Source organism: Takifugu flavidus, chromosome 2, assembly GCF_003711565.1.
Source record: "Takifugu flavidus isolate HTHZ2018 chromosome 2, ASM371156v2, whole genome shotgun sequence".
Classification (NCBI taxonomy): Eukaryota; Metazoa; Chordata; class Actinopteri; order Tetraodontiformes; family Tetraodontidae; genus Takifugu; species Takifugu flavidus.
Genome location: NC_079521.1, coordinates 10,842,336 through 10,860,990, shown reverse-complemented (window position 1 = coordinate 10,860,990; position 18,655 = coordinate 10,842,336). Strand labels below are relative to the sequence as shown.

Sequence of the window (18,655 nt, the reverse complement as noted above, 5' to 3'; positions counted from 1 at the left end):
ATTTTCCTTTGTGTCCACATCACCAGTCTGTTGCTGTCACAATACAGGTCAAAGGTAATTTCACACATAACATGGGTTCTTGTGGGATGTCCAGCCCTGAATGGTATTCATAATGTCATCCTGCTGGTTGCAAAAGGTTGTAAAAATTTGGATTTTTTTTTGCTTTTAAAATTCCAATTACATGGCAGAAAACAATATCAAAGTCAAACTAATTCTTATTCATTCCTGAAATGCAAGAACAATGTCTGCAATGATGCTTCTTGAACAAACACATTACACATCTGGTCATTACACAGGTTGAGTTAATAAATATGAACATTATAAAAAAGCAGGTAAACAGATTTTAAAGCAATACAATAAAAAGAACATAAATAAACTGACTATTTTCATTAGAACTCAGCCCATTTACAGAGACATTTCAGACCAGAGCCTCTTTTTATTTGAGCCACTATGATGATGATTATGACTCGATCAATGTTTCCACACTTTTACAGCAAGTCCTGTGTGAATGACAGCTTTAAAATTCCACGCGGCAACAAAGAGATTCTGGTGGTTTGAATACAAACAGCAAAGGGTCGAATCTTGATGCGTTTTAAGCTCAGAAGTTTTGTTCGTCTCTTCAGGGTTTTCAAACGGATTGTGTGTCCGTGGGGTTGTCTCCCCGCCAAGGAGAGGAGGGAAGGAACGATGTCACTGTAGGCGTTCAGAAGATGATGATTTCACCGTTGTTTGACGTTACAACAGAGCGGTTTTTCCAGTAAAGGAACCCCAGTTCCACTGTGGGGCGATGAGGACTCCTCTTGCAGAGGTTACAGAATCATGGCTGAGCTGCATGTTGAAGCAGCTGTCAGTGCAGTTCTGCAGCATCCACTTCTCAAAGGGCACCCGTCAGTCTCCTTCACACTCCTTAAGTGCTGCTATCAAATCGAACTGAACCACCTTCACTCAAACTGGAGCACCGCCATCCACAGTGGTTAGAGGATCTAGAAGTGTCACTTGAGTCAGAACGCACATACTTTGGTAAATCCCATCATGGGCCCAGAAATCCATAATGGATAAAAAGAGTAAAACATGAATTTCCCTCAGACCACATTAAACCCCAAATGTCATAAATGCCAAAGTAGCTTAAGAGAACTAGAGCATCCATACTGGAAAAGGTTCATTCAGGAAGTAGAACGCTTCCTAATATAAAAGCAGATAAATCAAGTTTAATGGGGAAGATGACCTAAATTCCTCTACCCCACATTTGATACATGGGATAGAGGCGTGGACTCACCCACAATATGTAGATGAAGATAGAGTCTAATCTGACTTTGTCATACAATTCCTGAAGGATCTCCACGCCTGGCTCCCCTCTGTCTTAGATATCTGTAATTACTTCACCTCAACAATGACCTTATCTGATGATGAAAGTCCCTGTCTCTGTCTGATAAGACGCCGCTGCAGATACCTTCTTAAAAAAAGAGTCGAGTGCGCTGGTGTATCTTTTCCCGGGGTCTCCGTCGGTGGTACCTGGCACTGCTGCATCTGCCTGGTTTTCCTCCCGTTGGGCTCCACGCGGGAAGGCTTCATTAACGACACACTCCATCAGCCCTCGCAAAAGACAAAAGTGAGGCCCGACGCAGAGGCGCTGAAAGTTGAATCCATGAGCCGCAGCATGACGGCAGCCCAAAGACAGCAAAATAAAGACTAATGTGCCAGGACCGAGACATCGAGACAAAATGGGTCGTTAATTTAAAAAGGTGCAGCTTTCTGAAATGTCCGATGTCATTACCTTGTTGTAAGTGTCACACCTATTTTGACTGGCAAAGCCCAATCTTTGAATTATGGTCTGGGAGTAATCCAGGCATTTTCCCCAAGATACAAATAAATCCTGTCTGTAAAATTGAGGCTGTCATTGAGAAAATTCTCATCTCCTTCAGGATGATTGCATCAAATTAGCCGTGGAGAAAATAATGAAACTAATGTTCTATTCTATATTAACTAGTGTAAGGCAATAGTGGCATTGTCGGCAATTCCTAGAGCCATACCCGATGAAATGGAATTATACAATTACAATATAAGTGAGTCTTTGTGTTCTTTTTTCTCAACTGTGGACTTTATAAGCATTTAAAATAATAAAGTGGTACATTTATTCACATTCCCATAAAAGGAGAAAGTACTTTATAAGAAACACAAAGATTTAAGCCCATTTACACCTGATTTCTCCAAATCAAAACCAGGAGTTCAAACTTTAAATCAATTTCAGTATAAGTGCAGGCCGGAAAAAAAATCCCAGCTAACTGAGGAGCAGTCAGGCATTTTATGCATCCTGACTCACAAAAGGAGCACATTATAGAAAATCAATAATATTTAAAAAAACAAAAAGTGCTAATTGACATTTAAAAATTCCCTCCATTCGCGCGAGTATGGGAGTAATTACCGAGCAGCCTGCTCCAGACCTGCAGCCATTCAGCTGGCTCAAATGTTGGTTTTTCTGCTGGAATTGGCCCATTGATCGGAAACCCGAGGGCCACACGTAATTTCCTCTGGAGCTCCATAGTACACTGTGTCCAGGGTAACTGTGACAACACAGCCACCCAGTCAAACAAGAGTTTTCCGGTCAGATGTGCCAGCTGTAGCATCATCCGTTTCAAGGAGAGGGGCGAAGGCGCCAAGGTTACAGACGGTATCACCCTGCCGTTATTAACCCGATTCCAACTCATTATCATTCCCTGCATAGCTCCCTCTCAGCCGGGGCGCCGCGATCAGGTAAATGGAGTAATGAATGCTTGCTGCTCTGTTGCGCAGCACTGGCACTGTCCTTCACAGGAAATTAAAATGTTATACCCGAGCTGCTCATTAGCAGAAACTGTTTTGGTTTGACATGTTCACCTGTGACTTCACCTGTCACATACTGTATGTCCCAAATAAGCTACAATAGCGCAGAAAAACATGCACCCCTAAACACAGCCTTCTTCTTGTGCTCATGATAGTTTGGGTCAGGCTGTTGAGCTGCTTAGCAGGTAAGAAAAAAGCTAATTTGCCTTCCAGCTCACTGCCTTCATTAATGAGCAAAGCAGAGTGTCATTTTCTGGCTGCCGGACACAAAAGCTGCACGAGCTATATCGTTATGAGATCTTTAAGGTGGGGAGCGCTCGATGTCGGTCCCACTTCATTAGCCAAGTGAGTAATGTAAAAGACAATGTTTCATTACCCGCGTCGGGCTGTGCGTTTCATTGGGAAACCAAGTGATTCTGAAATGGATCTGCTATCAGCAGCCCAGCGAGACGTCATTTTCCATGCATAATGTTGATCTTTACGACGTAGAAGCTTTTCCACCACATCTAATGTTTTAGTGATGGCTGAGGCTGGTTGAGCCATCATCAACATGCAACAGCGCCGTGGGAAGCGAAAATTGATCACAACAAGCGAAAGGGAAATTTGAACTGAATAAATAAAATCACATGCAGCACACCAAGAATGGAAAAAAACCCCAAGTGCTCAAGATTAGAATGACCTTGTGATGACATGAGCACAGATGGTTTGGATGGTTTCTTCCACTCTCAGTTGGCTTCAAAGTGACTAAACCCTCATTCCTTGCCACAATTCTAGCTTTTAAGCTACAAGCGTTAGCAAGCCTGAACCCTCAGAAGTCCGTTTCTGTGACGCACAACAGCTCTTTGGGTGCTTACTGTGTGCTGGCAGTGTTGTTTCTGTCTTGTTTTCCACTGTCCAAAAACACAAGCAGAGTCACTTTTAAGATTTCAGCAGAGCCACTACGAGATAAGAAGAAAGATAGGGCTAAATGAGGCAACGGGGGGGCTCAGACATTTAGCGGATTTTTGAAGCGTGCATGCACACACTAACTGACACACAGATGGCGGCAGCGTGGTTAGTGAAAGAAGCGATGAGCGGTTGGGGGGTCCTGAAAACACAACAGCCCTGCCCCGTCGCCGTTTATCCTAAATGGTTATATAACTGTCCCCTTTTAAGCTACAAAAGCTGCCCCAATTTAGCCCATTAGTCCATCTTAAACACCGATGGATGATTTATGAGCCAAATGAATGAAAAATGTAGATCAGAATACACCCTTAGTCAAGACCCTGGTTAATTCAGGACACGTATACATGTCTTTATTACCACACTCGTGCTGTTTGAGCATCTGCTCCTCTAACTGGAGCTGGATCAAGTGTCCACTGTCCTCTGTCAGTCATTGTAAAACAGGCACTTTCTGACTCAAAAGGCTCTCAGAATTCATGTTTGCAGTTCCAAATATGCAGCGCAGGCGATGCTTTTAGGCGATGGCACAAGGTGGCGCAGCTGGTGTAAAGGGCTCTAATTATTCAATTAATTTCAATGTACAACAAGAAATAGAGAATCATTTTCAGCTTCTTCTGGTTTCGTAAATAAAACCTTGTGGGGACCAATTTGGTAAAACAGGACAAAATATTTACAACCCCTAAATGAAATTGCAGCGTGGTGATTGTTTTACTTTTCTCCGATCTTATTTTTACATATTGGGAATAAGATCCTGTTAAATACAGAGCACTGAAGGAAATCCCATGTGTTTCTGTATTCCAGAGGGCTGAAGGAGCCCCAGAGCAAAAGAAAACAAAGGTCGGGTACATCTTGACTTGGGCAAGCTTTGGCTTAGATCCCATCTCTGAATCTTAGCGAGAAGGAGAAACAGTGCTTTTTGATGCACTCCTGCTTGCCTTCAAACAAAATCCAAAGATCACACGTGCAACCTGGCTAGACTGGCTGCCATGACAGCAACAACGCGGCAGAGCCGAGCCCAAACTGTGCTGCACTGAGAGCAACACGGGTCCTCTGGGAGACAGTTGGTACATGAAATGACCTTCTGTGATTCGGTGTGAGCTGCACAGTAGTAACAGGCGAGCAAAGCCAATGTCATTACCACCATCGGCTATTCAGATCCAAGACAAACGGCGGGTTGAGCGTGTAACCAGGGAGAATATATAGATGTTTGACACTAATTCAATTAGGGGAATTAGAAAATTGCAATTAGATACAACCGTTCTGTGTGTCTGACCTTCTCCGGCCACCACAAAGGCACTGCTGTGGCTAAAGCTAAAATAAACGCATATTTGGAGGAAAAGTCAGCAGCAGCTGCGTATTTTTGAAAAATAAATCCACCAGAAAATGAATGTCAGCAGATGCAGAGCAGTAAAACAGTCACTTCTGGGAGGAAACTAACTGCAGCAATCTTACCATTAAAGGAATATAACCTTGTATAGCTTGGACACATTTCTAAATGTGGCGTTTTATCGGGGTTGAACTCCAACCACAGCAGCAAATATTAGTAATATCAATGTCTAAATGTATGTGAAGAGAAGGAAAAATAAATACAGAAACCTTTCTGTCTGAGGTACATGGAGTCTTTTCCAAAAGGAAAACTGTGATAAAAAAAATAGAATTTGAAACATTTGACCATTGTCTAAAGAAAAATTGTTCAAGCTTTCTCCAGGTCTTAAAACTGTGCAAATTCAACAATGTAATATCGCAGCATCCCTGAAGTGAACAATTTGTCTATTCAAGGACCGTCCACACATGCGGCCATGCTAACCAGGCTCTCAAAATCCTCCTCCACACAAACACTTCCTGCTCGGGGGCCGATACACGAGCTGCTCTCCAAGATTCTCTGCAGTGTCTCTTCTTCGCTGAACCATTGCCTTCATAAAAATCACCTCAGTCCTATTTCCTAACTCGTGCACTCGTGTATGTGCACATGGAAGCAACAAGCTCAGGTGGGCTGTAAAATTCTGAGAGCCTTTTCTTTCTGAGGTCCAAGGAGTTAAAGACCACTGTTGTGTGCTCTGACAGCAACTTCCCACAATCACCCAGAGAGGACAACAGGCCCAGTTCTGGAGAGAAAGGCTCAAAACCTTTAATTAGCTGGGAAAAACACATGGATCTGAAGGTTGCAGCTTCTTAGTTATGTAACACATTAAAAGATATGAGATAGGAGAGATTCATCAGAATCTCATTGAGCGAGAGCAGCGTCATTTTATTTCATTTTTTATGTAGATTTTATTTTTTAGGTTTAGTTTTCTTTTTAAAAGCTAGATAAAGGTCCTACAACGTAGTCTACAGAAACCTCTGAATGGAGATCGTTTCAAGATATTCCTCTGGACCGCTGATGGAGTTGGGAGAATATTAAAGCATTACAGACTTAAATTAGGGCTGTCGGCTTTGCAAAATGTTCCATAAAAATAATCTGGGGACGAGCAGAACAAACAGGCTCGGGCTGATAAGAATCATTTATTAGCATCTAAAGGAGCCAAACTGATAAGCTTTCCAGCGGAATCCATTCATCACTGAGCAAAAAAACCCTAATTATAGAGAGAGAAGAATAACAGCAGGACAATCCAGGTCAAAATCAGGTCAACAGTCCAGGAAGCAGCTCCATACTGAGGTCAAAGGCTATAAACGTTCAGAACAGCAGGGACAAGAAAACCTTGTTTGGACCTAATGGACAAATCAAAGACTCAATAATCTTGATTTATTTAGATTCAATAATTCCCCCCTTCGATATTCAGCACTGTCCTTCTTTACCTGTACAGTAGGATATTCCTGTGATACTGTGTACTTCCTGTAAAGCACCTGGAGACAAGCTTGATTGTAACAGACGCTATATAAATAAGGTGCAATTGAACTGAATATTTCTGAGCCACGATCTGGGTCTTGCTGTTTGTCAATACCAACAAACATGGCTCCTGGGGGAAGGATCCATCAGAGATGGAGCAACAGATTTTCGCAACTTGTGATTTCAGGACAAGCATCCAGCCGGCAAACACAAAGTGGAAAATCATGTCGGCGACAGGATTGAGTGAGGGTACCAGGGGGTTTATTAAATGTTAAAATGACATGCTGGAGCTTCGTGTTAGCGTGACTTCCTGGACACTATAGTGAGACGGTTAGCAGGGACCTCAATCTCTGCAATGAGAAGCAACATGGAGGCTCAGAGGAGCCTTTTTCAAATATACAGAAGAGTTTGTTTTTAAAGACAATCCGCAGCACTGATGGTATCATCCTCTTCTCTGGAAACTCTTTTCGTTTTACTTTTCAGACTAAAAATACGCGAGATGATGACATAGAAAACCCTCGAAGCCCAGGCAAACTCGGGTAACATTATGGTTTGATCAAGTATATTAGGTGCTAAATTATAGTGTGAATGTATATAGTGGTGAATGTATATAGTGCATTTTTAAGAACTTCAAACACACTTGCTAACACACAGCATGTTTCCAGAGAAGCTGAAGTCAGTATTTATGCTGTCCAAGTAAATGTAGCAATTTTCTTTTTATTTCATTTTGATTTGACATGTGATAAATACATTTTTCCTATTCGACTTGAATTGCAGGAGATTGAAATTAAAAAGTTTCCAGCTCCCTTCTGAGCAGTGAGCAGACGGCAGCGTTACCTGGGAACCAGAGCCAGGCCACCAGGCCTTTGTTACTGTGAGAATGATTTAAAAAAAAATCATGCAGCTAAATAACTGCAAATTTATATTATGTAAAAAAATAAAAAACCGACTAAAAAACTAACAGCTGTAATGTTCGACAACCTTAACTGTCCAGGCACATCTGCAACCAGATCCAAATGTTGACGCCTATACAGAATAATTCCAGCCTGACAGTTTCTGCTCTTCCAGTCCAGATATAAAGTAGCTCAGATTAGAGAAAGTGTTGATTTAATGACTAAAATGTGAAGATGTAAAGAATCAATTGAAGTTTTAAAAAAAAGAAAACAATGGGAAGGATACTATGTGCATAATATACTGAAATGATTATATGCTACATATGTTTGTTTAAACTGACCTTTGCATTGTTGAAACCATTGATTATCAGTCTTGTTCACCATCTTCCTCCATCTCTTTTCTTTGATTTCAGGTTGACATTTTGCTGTCTGTTCAGTTTTTTTCATCCCGCTTTTTTCCCCTCCCCTTAGTATCTTATGTGTACGGTGCACGTGACCTTGTCTTATGTCAGTGATTTATTGTACAGAATCACCTCTGTCACCCTAACCCCATTAAAGAGTGAATGTCACAGGCTGTGTGTGAAGCCACAATCGTAATCAATTGATGTCAGACATGAAGAAAGAGGCAAGAACGTGGGTCATAACCACCAATTCACTCACTCCAACTGTTGCAGTTAACTCGGCTCTCACCCGCAGCCGTCCAAGTAGGGACGAGCTTATTTTTCTTCCAATTTTACACAATTACGTTTTGATCTTTTCATCCTAATAGTGCCCTCATCCTCCCTTTTATCTTGGCTGGAGTCTTATCTGACAACCGCTGCAGTGATAATTAATCGACAAACCAGCAGCCTGAGGGGAATAATAGGCATTTGGGAAGAATCGATACTACAACAAATCCAACATCGTTTCATCCGAGAGGCCGGGGAGCATTAACTCTGCCTAAATTTGCACTGCTGTATCCACACTGAGTGCAGACAGTAGATGCATTCGGGCCATATTATTCATGTCAGGTTGGACATGTTGAAAAGGACTCCGACACCATGAGAGCCAGTCACGTATTGCTTACCCTTTACATATTAAGCAGCATTGTGATGTTGCTTTTCAAGAGAAGTCTTTTTAGTGTTTTAAAAACCTCAAGTTTCCACTACCAATATTGTAACTAGCTACATTTAACATATTCTCCTTTACCTCACGTTCACATAAAGAAAAAGAGACAGTGCCTCTGATGGCAGCTGCCACCTGTACGGATGCATGAAAAAGGACAAGTGACGGCTCGCTGGCTCTCAGGAGGGACGACTGAGAGGGAGTGATGCAGCTCAAGTGCATGTTTATAGATCAGCTCTGACTGAGTGCTCCTTTAGAAAAGGCCAGTCACTACCCAATCGATGAGGTGATTATATCATTGTTACCTTCCACTTCATTACAGAGCAGCAAGACATCCTGTAGGCTTTATACAGACATTCCATCTTTCTTCCAACGGCTCCTGCTCGTGTTTATTAGCTCAGCTGTTCCACTGTCTGAGCTATTAACAGCCTGTCATTAAGATACTAACAAACAAATATTTACCTTTATAGAAACTGACAGCTCATTAGAAATATTGCCCCAGACAAATGTGAGAAAAGTAAACAGGCTCAGTTTCCTGTAAGAGATTCCGAGGTGCCGTTTGGTGCATCGTTACCTGTTACAGTCGACATGCAGCAGTAGGTGGGAGGCGCTGATGGTGAGAGCGATCTTGTGCCAGAGGCCATCAGCTAGGCGGTAGGGAAAGGACTCGGAGCGCGGCTTGCCTTTGAAGCGGTAGTGATAGCGGATCTCCTCTCTCACTCCGCTGCTCTCCAGTTCAAAGTAACTGCAGCAGAAAACAGGTCAGGGCGTCAGAGGCACTGGGCACTTAGCAGACATAACAGTGAAGCTGCAAGCTGGAATTCTCCCCATCTTACACAAGCACCAAAATTACAGGACATCAGTGATATCAGTTAGATTAAGAGGCCTGATGGCAAGAAAACTGAGGCTTCAAATAATTATTTCTCCAAGAGACATAATGAGGAAATAAGTCATTAGAATTGCACCTCTCTTGTGTCTGTGGTTATACAGGGATGAAGGTACACTTGACCTCCACGTGTCTGTAAGGCAGAGGCCAGACGGGTCATTGTTTATCGTCAATAAGATAGGACGAGAATAGAATAGACATACAATAATTAGTGTTGCCTCTATTTGATTTTGGACACAGTCAAATTTGGGCTGCAAAAAGGCCTAAATGCTAAACTTATTCTGGGCTAAACTTATGCTGAATTTTGCTGGATACTTAAACTATATGACCCAGCTAAGCTCCTGTCTAAAAGCTATTTTTGGTACAGATTTGCTCATATTTTGGTTTTTTTTGCAGCACGACTGCAGGTGTTCGACCTGCGGCTCATCTCGGCAGCATGTGCACGACTCCTCACCCTCATCAGCCATGCTAAATTATCCGACAGCCAGCCACAGAAGGCTTTAGCCCCGAGAGCTGCAGGAAACCAGTAATGACATTTTAGCTTCCCTGCGGCTGCAATTGACCTCAAAACTTGATCCCACAGCCCCTCAGTACACAGAAACACACACACCTCACTCAGAAACAGGCACACATATAGCATAACACATTCCTATCCCAATGTTTCAGACACAGGAACATAGAGAATCACACAGGGATCAAGCCCATTCAATACCAAAGCTCAATAACTCTCATGCATATTTATAGGGAGGGAGAGAGGAGACCCACTTGAAAGAATATCAATGGAAGCTGTGGGGAGGGAGGTTTATGCATCCTCCTGGATTGGAAAATGAATGACAGTCACTGGAACTGAATCCAAGCTGGAATGTTGGAGACATTTCTTTAATGACCAGATTCAAATGATTCTGTGGTTGAAGGGGAAAACATAATGGGACTCATCGTTAAGTGATCTGGTTTCTTTATACCAATACCAGTTAAAACTTTTGATTCACTTCTTAAATTTGCAAACACACACTTGCTGCATTTTGTTTTTGTTTTTCATCAAAAGTGACGGAGACATTAAAGAGCAGCACAGTAGCTCAAAGTTGAGTTGCTGCTAACAGGAGGCTTATTTCCATCTGCCTTTCTCGCACTGGCAGACAGCTTTGCAGCCATCCTGCTGTGTGGCGTATTACCATGTTGCCCGTGCCTTGGTAATGATCATTTTCTAATCGCAACTGTTATTATCAGGAATTTCAATCTAATTATCTTTGCAAGCACTCTTTCTATTAAATTCATGTCAGTTTGTCTAAAATTTGTTCCAGTTTAATGAAAAATCCCTGAGAACTAAACTCCCAAAAATGAAGATGCATTAAAACATGCTGCAGCAGCACATCTGGCCGACCCACGCGACTTTACTCCCTTCCGGCGAGATAATGGACAACGCTTATTTCACATGTGGCATCAGATAGTTGCAATAAACGCAACCAACATGAAAACTTTGGCTCAATTCCAGCTGCTTCTGTAGCAGATATAAAGGGGAATACATTAATATTGAATCAAGACAAAACAAAGGAACTCATTGGGAGGGGTGACGCAGTCTCAAAAAGAACTCCAAGTTTACCACAGAGGTAATGACAACCCATCACCACCACCAACCCCCCCAATACAGCAGACTGTGCTGTACTGTACAATCATCACGCTGTAAATGAACAAACACCGCAGGGAAGAGCTTTTCTAGGATACACTGCGTTTGCAGGCGTCAGGCAGCAGCCGAGTCCTGCCTGAACCCAAGAGATGCAGTCAGCACGGGCACAGGTGCTTCTCCATCACGCACGATACCTCTGGCATTAAATGAGTAACATAGCTCTTCACTGGCCTGGCGGCCCTCCGCCGCCACGCAGCCAAGCAGAGTCACTGATACTCGCCACCCAGAGAAGACTCATCCTCACCAAACTAGGAGTAAAATGAGAGGAAGAGCTCTCAAGCTTCGCCTCTCCACTGATGGAGACCTCCTCAGGGCTTTGAGAGGCCTGGAATCACTCATCGAGCACAAACACCGCTATCCTGATTTAACTCATAAAATAATCATCAAAGGCTTTTAACTCTACTTCAGAGCAACCATTTATTTTATGAAGCATTTTGGGGCCCCCATTTTAAGTTTCTGTTACAGCATCTTGAATGAAGAAGGGTCTATTGGTGGACAAATTGCGCAATCTGTTAGACATGAAAATTCCAGTAGCTTCTTTGATATATATATATTTTTTAATTGCACTGCAATGCACCAGCTATTGTTTTATTACCATCAGCTGAATTAATCTAAAACTCCCAAATCTTGGGAACAAAAGGAATTGTATTTGCATCTCAAAGAGACCGTTTCAGTCTGCAGCAGAACACAATTGAGCTTCTGAACCCAGCAGTTATGCTTTGTGATCTGTTCTCTCCACGAGGATCACTGTTAAAGGTCACCACACAATTGATAAGCAGAGCTGGAACAAAACAAAGAAAAGCTGCGTGTATTTTTGTTAAAAGTCCAGAAATTTGAAATGTGTCTACTAGATAATAACCGAACCTGTGGACCTGGATGCAATGTCCCCGCAATTGAGGTTGAATATGCCAGAAGCATGAAATCACTCTACATCATGATATTGTTTTAGGAGTAATCAGAAACAAACCTTTTCTGTAACCTACATTTGAAGAGGAGTCTGAAAATATACCCACCAATCTGAATGAACCCAAACACAAGCGCAGCTCTTGTCCTCTAAAGCAAAGGGTGTCAACCCACTTCTGTGGGTCCAACCAGGTTTCTGTCCTACCAGCTGCTTTCAGAAAGGGAAATGTGGGTGTCTCTCAGGTTGAAGATAAAACCTGGTTGGATTATGGGCCACGCAGGACTGGTTTGATGACCCTCTGCAGCAAAACATGTTTCTGCTGCCATATCAGCCGCACTGTAGCAGCACAAAAAATGAGGTCTTCTCAACATTCAACATGGAGAGCATGTTTGCGCTGCTTTGAAGCAGCACTGTGGCTTTCAAAGCTGTCCAGTTGTAGTTATTATCATTAAAGCAATGAAATTATGAGGGAATCATTTATTCCCATTTATAAAGTTCTAAATTCACATTGCTGCAGGGAATGTATAAAATTTTAATAATAACAATCTCTAAAAATATGCTGCCTGTGACTGACTGCCTCTAAATGTTAATAAAGGGCAAATAAAAGGGTTCTGTGTTCATCTGAATGTTCCTGAGGCTCACCCCAAAGACCAGGTGAGTGTGCTCACTCAAATGGTGGTTATGGGCTGTCGAAGGGTCTATGAGTATGCTGACTGGTGTGGGAAGAGTCTGTTGAGGTGACGAATCGTCGTCATCAAAATGCGCTGTCATCACCGGCGAGAGAGGGACTGTGAAGAGAAAGGCTGCCTCGGATCACAGGGTTGGCACTATATCATCCTGTTTTTGTTCTCTACCTCAGGTGTCATGCAACTATTTTCTGGAGGGGAACTGACAACCAATTATCTGCTGAACAGGGAGGTCAAACCTCTGGATCTTAACCCTAGATTGAGAGAATGGAGGCGTACAGGTCGCAGCCTGACAGGCCACTCAATACCAGGGCCGACTTCTCTGCTGGGTCTGCCCCAAGAGGATTAGTTCTTGATGGCAGATTCTGGAATCAGCTAATTATTCTCCGCACAGTGGAAGGAAACCCACAAGATGGAGGATATCAGTTTTTATCTCCACTGTCTGAAGTACAGCAAATGGCTGGAACACTTTAAAATGTCAGGTGGGAGAGTTTCTGATGATTGTGTGAGTACACGGTTGGTACATTTTCTGGGGTGGAAACAGAATTGGACAGTTCAAATCTGACTAATGGGTGGAGTCTTCACATTATTCAAAGTAACTGATTTCATTTGTGGCCAGAAACCTAAACCGTTGAGATGCAGAGTGGGTCATTTCTCCTCTAAAACACTAATAATAACATTAAAAACGTCTCCATCTTTCATCGGGTGCTTTAAAACCGAACGTGTGGGTTTCCTGACAGAGATTCAGACACAGTCGGTGAGTGAAAATGGGCAGACAGAAGAACAGGAGAAGGTAACTGAGCAGCTTTGGTGTTTAAGTGCTCAGGTGGGAAGAGCTGCAGAGAGACAGAGCTTTGAGTTACTTCATCACAGACCTGCTGCCAGTTGCTGACAATAAGAGTGTTACTGGGAGCGAGAAAAGTGCTGGCTGCGCAAGAATAGGCTTCTTTTGTTCTTTTCAGTCTAGCGGAGCAGCAATAAACCTCCCCTTCTATTCCCTAGTGCTCAGAGGACAAGAAGAAAAGTTCCTTCTGCCTTTGCAATGGTTACTGAGAAATGCATGCATTCAAAAGATGCTTTCACTTTGAGTGTGAGGAGAGCCAAGCACGAGAATAAGGGATATTATAAGGCAGACGCTGAGCTGGAGAAGGTGGGAGGCAAGAGAAGGGGCTTTAATTGTACTGACAGTAAGATGGAGACATAAGGGGAGAAGAGAGAGAATGTGTGATTGGATCTGGCCAAGTGGTAGAGCTAGCTGTCTGTTAGCTCCCTGAATGAGAAGGCTGTGTTATAATGGGAAAGAATGGGCATTGGCTGAGGCTCTAATGGGGCCTTCAGAGAGGATTCAGGGGTTTTGAACAAATCCTCAGTCACAATGGAGAACAGGTCTGCAACGAGCCAGTCTAGGCTCTGGCCATCTCACCAAATTTAATTACACTCGCTGTGTGGCAAGCTGCCTCGCATAAGAGCACAGCCCGAAATAACTTTAGCTTGTCTGAGCTGCATTTGCATCCCAATATCCCCTTTGTGATACACAACAACATGCATTTGGAGAAAAATGAAAGGTGAAAACCAGCGGAAGACACATCATTATTGCTTCAAAAGGATGCGTGGCTGAGACATTGTGTGTTCTCCATGGCTAGACTTTATAGCCGCAATTTCATTAACAAGATTTACGAAATCACATGTCTTAGTTGCTTGTGAATGGCTGAATTTACCTTGAACTGGTGGAAAGTTGAACAGACCGTACTTTTAAAAACAAGCAAATTAGCGCTGCTAATTTGTACAAGGAAATTGTACAAGGAAATTTTCCAGCTCTTTCACAAATTGTATAATTTCCAAAACTCAAAATAATTTGGCAATAAAATAAGTTATTATATATATAAATATGTTTCTATTGTTGCTCTAAACCTCATTTGAGATTAATTTTACCACAAGGAACGTGTGTCTGTGCCTGAAGGAAAAGAGTTAACCTGCCCACAACATTTAGCCTTGCTAGTATTTAGCCTGCTTTACTCTGATACCTTAACCATCTTCATGGTCATTATGACAGTGGCCAGCACCTACTCTTCAGGTGTGAATCATGTCATGTAGATAAATGCACATTCTGTGCATTCTCTCAGCTGGAGTGGCTGAATATTATCCGTCATCTGATCCCAATCTAAAGTTGCTGAGATGAACCCTTTAAACCCAACAAAAGAAGAGAAATCCAATGCGTTAAAGCGTAAATACAGTCTAAACATTTTATGGGTTCAGTATAACTGTCTATTTTAGTGGACAAACTTTTATTAAAAACCCTCCTCCATCAGTGGAGGCACCCCTCCACCTTCAATCATCAGCCAACACAGGCACCGCACACACACTGCACACCCACTTGCGTGTCCATGCGATTGCATGCTTTGCAGAACACAAAGCCCTTTACATTGAAAAAGAGTGGAAGAAATCAATATTGCCCTTTGAAACTGTTTCAAATCTGTACGATTTCTCCGGGGGCCAGGGGTGAGCGCGCCGCTTCGTCTCCCTGATGTACTGCAGCTATCACAATCTGTAGGCAAATTCTCCACAGGAAGGCAAAGTCAATGAACTCCATCGTGTAATTTGCAACCTGGAGGAAATAGGTGTGTTTTCTGGTTGTGTATCCCAACTCGGCTGCAAGGCCGAACACTCAAGCTGTCAGCGCAGCAGCCACAGATACGGATGAAGGCTGTTTATTCAGGCCTCTGTGATAAAATATAACATTATCATGGTGCTTTTTTATTGCCCACTACTTTGCGGCTCTATTACAGGTACAATACATTCAAGCTTATCTTTCTGGCCAGAGCACACAGGAGGAATCGATGCATTATTCCAGACGCCGGCTCGGCCTGCCATCACCATTTGACTTGCACCTCCAGTGGCGTAATCTCACAATAAGCCTGAGTACGCCGCATCAACAGCCACCTGCCATGAGTGATACGCCAGTTCATCTCCGGGTTTAATTTCAAACCGGAGCGCTCAGTGAACCGAGGAGGTGAAGTTGTACGAAGGAGGAGCAGCGAGCGTAAAACAAAGAGGATTACAAACGGATTACCTGTGTTCTGATTCATGGATGGAGAATATGACTCCCGACGTGGAGGACTTCTGCTGGATGGAGGCCAAGAAGGTAAACTCACTTTTACTCCTGAAGAGCTGCACCACCCTCTCCGTGATGTGTGCCGGGGCGTGAACAGCTCTCCCGACATCTGAAGGTGGGGAAAAACAGCAAAAGGAGAAAATCGTGAGACCTTGAAAAGTGACTGACTCCCCCTCTGCACTTCAGAAAGTGTGAGCAACATTATTCCATTGCTAATCACACATGTTGAAGCACGTTTCACCCGATCAACACCTCTGACCTTTTCCATCCGCAACCAGTTTGAAAAGTCGCTTTCTGTCGAGGTCGAGAATTTCTGCCAGTGAAGAATGGCACGTGCCACATTAAGACTAAGAACATTCGAAACCAAACGACATTGAAAGAAATAAAATTAAACGTGATGAAGGTTTTTGACCTGGGCTAATGTAGCTTCCCTTTACCAGCTTTTGAATTGATTATTTCTTTTCATTATCGTGATACTTTCACATTCAACGGCGGCCACCAGTCATCAAATTAAATATTTCAATCAATCTCATGGAATCAGCTGACATGACTATGAATCTATTTCACAGCAGCAGATGACCCCACGCAATTTCTTAGCAACAGCGCTCATGGTGATGGCACCCACCATGTGTCCTCTCTCATCAAGAGCCAAAGACTTTACCACTTTTATTTAGATACAGAAATCACTGTCTACAACAAAACTGACAGCTGAATTAGAAAAGCAGCCCAGATTTGCCCTGTAAATCCATATGGACAGCCTTTCCTGAACACTAGAGATCAAAACCACGTGACCCCTTGTCTCCTGTATGAGCAGAATTAGAATTAGAAATAGAAATGTAGCTTCTGCTGAAGTTTTCTGTAGCAATGTAAACTCAAAAAACAAATAAAAATGCTAAAAGTACATCAGAACCACAAACAGAAAATGCTACAAAATGTGGGCATTTGAAATGCAGGGCAGGTATACACCCAGACAAAGTTCTGAGAAGTTGTGACTAAAATTCCTGGAGCATCACAATCAGAAGTCTGGGGGTCATGGGAGGTCGAAGTTGCTTTTACCCCCCCACCCCCCCAGGGCATAAAAATCAAATCTGTGTTGGGGTCATTCGAAAAGCTAGAGCACAATGTTTTCCATCACACTCTTCCTGAAATACCATTTTCAAAGGAAGAGAGGCATGAAAAACTTGATTATTGATGGATGTGTTCCCAAACATTTGCGGGGGGGGGGGGCAGAGAGAGACTGACAGAGAGGGGGGGGCTGCTAATTTTTTTTTTTTCTTTTCTGCTTGCTAGAGCAGTTTATTTAGTTTTTTTTAAAGATCATTTTAATTGTGGGGAGGAAATGTACCCTTTCAGACATAACAATCAAAGCTCATACACAGAACTGTAATTACCCCACAGAAAAGACATTTGATTCCCTCTTTAATAATCTCCCCAAAAAAGAACGATGAACCTCTGATAGCATCTCGTCAGAGCTGGATTCTTTTTCACTCTTTCTAAAAATACAAACATCTTCATTTATTCTTGTTGTTACTGAAGACGAGATCTTTTAATGACGCTAAAATTAGATTTTGTGTCACAAACCGCCGTTTCAGTTGTCTATCATTCCGATAACTCATAAAGCTGCAATCACTGTTTGGAGTCAAATCCATCCCCATAATGAGGTTAGCAATAAAACTATTTTTAACTTATTTACTCCAATAACATGAAGCTGTTTCAGCTGTCAGCCCAACTTCTTTCATTGTCACCTAAGAGACACAATGTTAAAAGATGCTGTCGGACTACAGCAGGCGAGTCTCCACTGAGAGTCCATAAACATATGACTGAAGGGTTTTACCTCAGTCTGAGGCTCCCAGCATAAACAAACACATTAACAATGACAGGAGGAAGCAGGTGGAGCGTGAAGTTTGTTTCTGAGCACTCTCATCCCTGTCATCCCTATCCCTCTCTATTTTACAGTTCATCACTTTAATCAGAGCCTGCCGGGTCCTCCCCCATCTCGGGTAAGTCTTACAGATGGCCTCTTTAACTGGCAGTGAGGAAGCGGAGCTCAGCTACGGCGCTGGGACGCGCCGCTCGGCACAGAGGCGGCGAGCCCAGAGCGCGTGGACTTCTGTCCGGCCTGATAGGGGAAACCTATCAGTGTCACAGCCAGATAAGCTTGGTTCTTTAATACGCTCCAGTTTTTGCCCAGGGAAACGTGGAGAGGTTTCTCAGTGGCCAGCGTCCAGCAGCAGCGTCCCCTCAGACTTCACGTTTGTGTACGTGGCACTCAAATCAGAGCAACACGCTTAATGGCGAGACAGTGGCGCCGGCTCAGGCCAAGCGGCTCATTCCGTGGACTTAATGCATCAGTCTCATTTCCCTCAGATTCCAGCGACAGTTGATGTGTTAATCTTAGTTTACAGAGATAAACCTGACGTCTTTAGAGAGGAGAAGTCTTATCTGACTTTAGCTAACCATAGCTCATCATTTGGTGGCACGTGTGTTTGTGTTCTCTTAAAATGAGCTATTTTACATATGACGCTTCTTATGTGTCTTATTATTTTAATACTTTGCTGCAGGTGTTGTCACCAGATGCCAAAGATGATATGTCAGCTATCTGACAAAGGCTTTAATATCTTTGTTTTCATTTTCCCCAGAAACATTGACATATTAAAGTATCTCCGCTTCTTTTGGGATGACAACGCCTGTAAGTACGAGGACGTTGACATCTTTATTTCGATGTTGATTTTTCCACCAGCTTCCCAGAGCTCAAGGTCGCATCTTTAAATAAAATCGGGCGACAGACGAAGCTGCT

At 42.9% G+C, this 18,655-nt stretch overlaps 1 protein-coding gene across 2 annotated transcripts in view; it reads right to left on the bottom strand.

The window, feature by feature from the left end:
- The window catches only part of LOC130517456 (protein kinase C-binding protein NELL1-like), a 128,971-nt gene that overhangs the window by 94,499 nt on the left and 15,817 nt on the right, over nt 1-18,655 (bottom strand). For both annotated transcript variants that reach the window (XM_057019354.1, XM_057019361.1), the window contains exons 3-4: nt 15,817-15,967; nt 9,161-9,331 (exon numbers count right to left, since the gene is read on the bottom strand). In XM_057019354.1, coding sequence (XP_056875334.1) covers nt 9,161-9,331; nt 15,817-15,967 — 322 coding nt within the window. The remainder of the gene's footprint in view (nt 1-9,160; nt 9,332-15,816; nt 15,968-18,655) is intronic.